This window comes from Mandrillus leucophaeus, unplaced genomic scaffold, assembly GCF_000951045.1.
Source record: "Mandrillus leucophaeus isolate KB7577 unplaced genomic scaffold, Mleu.le_1.0 Scaffold60, whole genome shotgun sequence".
NCBI classification, from domain to species: Eukaryota; Metazoa; Chordata; class Mammalia; order Primates; family Cercopithecidae; genus Mandrillus; species Mandrillus leucophaeus.
This window is the reverse complement of record NW_012106475.1, coordinates 1,335,919-1,342,327: the sequence shown is the minus strand read 5'-3', so window position 1 is coordinate 1,342,327 and position 6,409 is coordinate 1,335,919. Positions and strand designations below refer to the sequence as shown.

General features: G+C 38.3%; 1 protein-coding gene across 4 annotated transcripts in view; it reads right to left on the bottom strand.

Annotated features, from left to right (window-relative positions):
• The window catches only part of DLGAP5 (discs, large (Drosophila) homolog-associated protein 5), a 42,186-nt gene that overhangs the window by 28,957 nt on the left and 6,820 nt on the right, over positions 1-6,409 (bottom strand). For all 4 annotated transcript variants that reach the window (XM_011999680.1, XM_011999679.1, XM_011999678.1 and 1 more), the window contains 5 exons: positions 4,734-4,927; positions 3,533-3,595; positions 2,392-2,476; positions 1,839-1,961; positions 811-884 (listed from right to left, as the gene is read on the bottom strand). In XM_011999680.1, coding sequence (XP_011855070.1) covers positions 811-884; positions 1,839-1,961; positions 2,392-2,476; positions 3,533-3,595; positions 4,734-4,927 — 539 coding nt within the window. The remainder of the gene's footprint in view (positions 1-810; positions 885-1,838; positions 1,962-2,391; positions 2,477-3,532; positions 3,596-4,733; positions 4,928-6,409) is intronic.

Here is a 6,409-nt window from a genome sequence, read left to right as displayed (position 1 = left end):
GGTGGATCACCTGAGGTCAGGAGTTCAAGACCAGCCTGGCCAACATGGTGAAACCTCATCTCTACTAAAAATACAAAAATCAGATGGGTGTGGTGGCGTGTGCCTATAATCCCAACTACTCAAGAGGCTAAGGCAGGAGAATCACTTGAACCTGGGAAGTGGAAGGTGCAGTGAGCCAAGATTGCGCCACTGCACTTGAGCCTGGGCGACAGAGTAAGACTGTCTCAAAAAAACCCCAAAAAACCAGAAATAAATTATACCATAGATTATAAGCCAAGGGGTTGGGTCCTCAAATGGGGCATCTTTTTTGAAGACCTTATTAGCAACCATGCTAGATGCAGGCAGAAATTTTAGTTTATTTAATTCTTACAACTACTCTACATAGGTATTCCATGTTAGGAATAAGAAAACAACCTCATAAATTACATAACTTGCCCAGGGTTATACAGCTAATTGAAGCAGAGACAGTATTCAAACCCAGGCCTAAATGAATCCAAAGTCAATGCATTTCACCCCACTTCACCCTATGTCTTGGCTAATTCCCACATACAGGTTTCTCTCAGCTGTGTTTTTATTATTTTTCTCCATCTTCTAACCAAATTATGCTCTCTCTACCTATAAAGCTCTGAAAATAAGATACCTGAAAAACAACAAGAGTAAATCCTCTTGATGCTTTCTTATGGTTCAGGAAGTTTTAACACACATGTAGGTTAACCTCTTGAAGCAGTTCTTTATGTTTAATTTCAACTTTATGAAAGCAGCAATGAGATTTTCAAAGCATCTAGAAGTAAAAAGATGTTTATTCTCTACCTTGTCAGGTTTTGTTCCTACATTTTTGGCAGGTCTTCCTTTATTACTTGGCACCTTTCTTTCTGGTTCGTTTTCTAAAACAACAAAATATTTATTTTACTAGATAGAAATGCTACATTAAAATACTAGGTAACTTGGGAAAGGAAAAGAAGCAACAGTGGGAATACATGTCTTGAAGGATTTTTATGATTAAAAGCCATATTATAAAAGGGGTTATGGAATTTCCTGCCAAATACAAACCATCTGTTTTCAAAACCAGAGTGTTTTATCTTTGTCCTCTGAATACCAAATACAGATTGAGTATCCCTTATCCAAAATGCTTGAGATCAGAGATATTTTAGATTCCAGATTTTGGAATATTTACACTATACTTACAGGTTCAGCATACCTGATACAAAAATCTGAAATGCTCCAGTGAGCATTTCCTTTGAGCATATGACCTTTGAATGTCATGTCATGTTGGTGCTCAGGATTTTGGATGTTTTGATTAGGGTTGCTCAGCCTGTACATATTTATTACAGACAATTAGAAAAATACAGAAAACTACAAACAACAACAATGACAAATCACCCAGGATTCCATTACTCAGTTGTCACTTCGGGGTATGGTTTTCCAGTCCTATGTCCACATATTCACAAACTGCTTTTTAGAATTGCGATCCTACTGTTCAGAGTTTGACATGCTCTTCTTTGCCCACATAATATATCATGAACCACGTCACTGAGTGTTCCTTAATAATACTGTTCTTAATGGCTACATTATATTGCACCAAATAAATGAACTGTGATTTATTCGGAGCATTAATTTTTCACTTTGAAACACTGCTTATACTAATTAAGTTCTTCAATGTTTGGGCACCCATTGTGTGCCAACCAGAAGTCAGGGCACAGAATCTATTTTCAGGTATTAGAATTTCCCGTTTCCTTCTCTCCTACTCAAAGAAGTACTTGTTGATTTTTGAAATGGAACGCAAAAACCTCAAGGACCAAATATTCTAGTTTAGTCACTGATCAAGGAATAGTTTTTACCATTAGCAGCTCTTGTGACTGGCTTTCTTGCTGTGGTAGATGAGACCGTTCTGGGAACCTGCTTTGCCGCTTGAGTAGCTGATCGAGTCATTCTCAACGACATGGGCATTACAGGCTGCACGACTGTGGGGAAAAAAAAATAACCAAATTGAATGTCCCTTGTAGTTATTAAATTACGGCTGTGAAGCCAGGCACGGTAGTGCATGCCTGTAGTCCCAGCTACTCGGGAGGCAGGAGGATCACTTTAGCCCAGCAGTTCGAAACCAGCCTGGGTAACATAGTGAAACCCCGTCTCTACAAAAAATATAAAAATCAGCTGGGCATGGTGGCAAACCTGTAGTTTCAGCTACTCAGGAAGCTGAGGTGGGAGGTTCACTTGAGCCCAGGAGGTGGAGGCTCCAGTGAGCTATGATTGCGCCACTGCACTCCAACCTCGGCGACAAAGCAAGACTCTGTCGCAAACAAATAAATTCCAGTTGACCTTCTGGACACTTAAAAAAAATTATGGCCATGGTAACCTCAGAGGATTTATAGTAATTGCTAATATTCCTACCTTTTTTCTCTTTGTTTGACACTTTCTTTTCAGAAGTTTGTCTTTGACCAGGTTGGATTGCTTGAACATCACTCTCATTATCAATCTATTTAAGAGATTAGGTGCTACATGATTTAATTGCATAATGAATCAAACCATCATATTTTTAATCTGTAAATTGATTCCTCATCTGAAATCTGATCACTGTAAATAACCCAACAACAAAAAACTATCCCAAATAAAATGAGAAAGAAAAGCTTTCCCTTAAGCTTCCAAAAAAGGTTACATCCTTTTCCAGAATCACAGAACTAAGAAAATGCGAATAACCCAAGCTTTTAAAAACAGCTAACTATAACTTGCCTTCTGAAGGTCCTTAAACACTCCTAGACATGTTTTCACTTCAAGACCTTCTAATTTTGCCTAGGAAATGCTTCTCCTGGATAAAAAGCTCTTTCCCATGGTCTCTCCTCCACTATCCATAATGACTTCACTCAAAAGGCTTTCATCTCAGGGAGGCCTTCCTTAACTGTCCAATCAAAATTCTACCCCACACCTACTTCTAGTACACCCCATCTCCCCATCTCTTCCATAATACTTACCATCTTCTGACATATTATGTATTTATTTTTTCTTAAAGCCTTACATGTAAGTTCCACAAAGGGAATTTAGTTTATTATATCCAAAAGCCTACAACACCAGGAACATCATAGCAATGCAAAATATATATGCATATATGGAACTTAGCTTCCTCATCTGATAAAGAAGTATACTATTTCCCTTCTTGCCCACTTCACTTTGTTTTAGTAACCCTCCTAATATCTCTATTACAGTATTTTGAAGACCCATAAGTTTATAACACCTACCCTGTGTGCTTTCCTCCCCATCTGCATTTCATGCAGGTAACTTGGAATGCATAATAGGAGCCCAGTAAACAAGAGTGTGACACAAAGACAGTTTGCCATGGATCTCATAAGGAATGTTGGAGCAAATATTTTAAGTGAAATTGCTCTACGTCACCATACCAAGAACAGTGACTTTGGTACCCGTTAACTCTAGTAAATTAATCATTATGTTTGAATCTGATACTAGATTGAAAATGAATTTACTTACTAAAAAAGTACACTTTATCATTTTAGTAACAATTATCTGCTATCAACTATACCTTAGTCTGCTCCATTTGGTCTTTGGCCTTTGACCTTGTAATCCGTACAGAAGATGGAATAGCCTTAGAATAGTCAAAAGAAGATAAACTTAAAAAAAAAAAATGAACTGGTAAAGGTTTACTTGCATAACTTATTACAAAATAAAGTTCCCATTTTAAAGTTAAATTTTATCCTTAATCTCTTATAGCAAAAAGATACTTAAAATTCCTTTTTCTGGTTCTAGCTTGATTTAAATTAAGTTAGTAACTTCAAAAATTACTCATATTTCTCAGTGAGAAAGAAATTTCAAACCATATTTTCCAGGTATTGGAATCATTAATATGAGCTTCTATCCTCTCTTTTAGTTCTCCTGCCTCTCTGACCAGTCCTCAGCCTGGTACCGGACTTCTGCCTACCTAAAGGTGCTCTCTAGAGCCCACTTTTTCATAATTTTATATATCCTTATTGGAATGGTCTCACTTAGTCCTACAGCTTAAACACCCATCCATACTCCCAATATTATATCCTAAATCAACATCTTAGCACCGATTTCCATTCAGCTTTCCAAATGTTTGCTAATATCTAGGTGGCCCACACAAGTTTAAGATTTTTTAAAAGGTTATTAACATGCACCCACTTAAGCCTGTTCCTTTTCTTGTCTTATCTCTTTTAGCAGCAGAGCTTCTCTCTGCTTTTTCAATTTCCTTTACCCCTCACCATCTACTTGGCCACCAATCCTGTCAAATGCCTTTATTTAGATGTCTTACACCTATTTTTTCCTTTTAAAACCCACTGCCCCTTTCCATCTATTCTATTACAATAGTCTCACAATTGGTCTCCCTATCTATAAATGTTTCTCTTTCCAGACCAAAATCTTTAGGGCTATGGTATTTTCCTGAATTATTAATTTGACAATGGCACTACCGTCATTTATAAACTTCTCCTGATTCTGCATAACCTACCGGATAAACAACAAATCCTTTGCATAACATTGTTTTAGCCTGGTTCTACCCATTTTCCTAGTTTTATTCTATCTCAGCTTACCTACAGCTATCTTAAGGGACCTGATTTTCATTCTTGTGAGCGACTATTATGTCATTCCCACCTTCTACCAACCAGTTAATAAAGAGACTAAGGGAAAGGGGTTATTTTAGTCACTTAATGTCTTGAAGAAAATTCCAAATAAAAAACTATTCCTTTATATTAAGACACTAAATTTACCTTTTTTGGCTCAGCTTTCACAGCATTCTGGTTTGATAAAAGAAAACAAGGCATATCAGGTCTATAACGACCCACTTTAAATATTCCTCGTTTAGCTTTCTCTCTCTGCTCTTTCAATTTTTGAAGCTGCTTTTCTTCTTTGTATTTTTGGAGCATCTGTTTTCGTTGATCACCTAGAATAGTTTTCATTGCCCCTAGGCAGAAAAAAACCAAAACCACACAGTATATAACACATTTCAGATGAAAAGTTATGCAAACGTATAAACAATTATTTTTGTGTCATTTCAACTGCTGCTAAAAAATGCTTTCAGGCCGGGCGCAGTGGCTCACGCCTGTAATCCCAGCACTTTGGGAGGCCAAGGAGGGAGGATCACCTGAGGTCAGGAGATCGAGACCAGCCTGGTCAACGTGGTGAAGCCCCATCTCTACTAAAAATGCAAAAATTAGCTGGGCGTGGTGGCAGGCACCTGGAATCCCAGCTACTTGGGAGGTTGAGGTAGGAGAATTGCTTGAACCCAGGAGATGGAGGTTGCAGTGAGCCAAGATCGCGCCTTTGCATTCTAACCTCGGCGACAGAGCAAGACTCCATCTCAAAAAAAAAAAATGTTTTCAATAAGCCAGGCACAGTGACACATCTGTAGTCCCATCTACTGGGGAGGCTGAGGTGGAAGGATCATTTGAGCCCAGGAGTTCAAGTTCAACTTCAGTAACACAGCAAGACCTCTCCGCACAAAAGGAAATGCTTTTAATATTTCTTGTTAATTCTTTAGCACTCTAACCACAAGTTTTTTCAACCCCTAGTCTTTTAAAATTTGTATTCATTTTGCCTTCATGTGTTCAAATATTAACTGCTTGCTATGTTTCACTTTTAAATTAACTAACTTGTATGATAGCCAGCAACCAAGCTGCCCTCTACTGATCCTCACTTCCTGGTAGTCTTACCCTGTGACATCCCCTCTCACACTGAATAGGGCTGACTTGTGTGACCAAGACAGTATCACAGGAATAATGGAATATGACTTCTAAAACCAGGTAGTGTTTGCCTTGCTCTCTCTTGAAGAGACGCTTGCTCTGGGAGAAGCCAGGTGCCATGTGGGGCCTTACGAAGACTCAAGTAGTCCTATGGAGGTGTCCACATGACAAAGAACTACGGCCTCCTGCCAAAAGCCAGCATCAACTTGCTGTTCATGTGAGTCAGTCATCTTGGAGGCACATCCTCCAGTCTCAGTTAAGGCTTCAGATATATCTCTGGATGACATCTTGGCTGTTACCTTCAGAATCACCCAGCTCAGCCATACCCAAGTTCCTGACCCACAAAAATTGTATGAAATAATCAATGTTTATTCTTTTAAGCTGCTAAGTTTTGGGATAACTAATACAATTATAGGTGCTATTTATTATAATATATGTACTCCATTCCTTCTCACCTATTCAAGGACATTCTTCCGGCAACTTATCCTCTCACTCATTTATTTTTTCCTCTACTGAATTGTTGCCATTATGAAGTTACAAACATGCAATAATTTCTCCCAACCTACATCCTCATCTAGCACTTATTTCTCTAATCCCATTTAAGGCAAAATTCTTCAAGAGAGTTACCTGTATCTCCACTATCAACACTTTTATTTATTTATTTGAGACAGAGGCTCGCACTGTTGCCTGGGCTGGAATGCAGC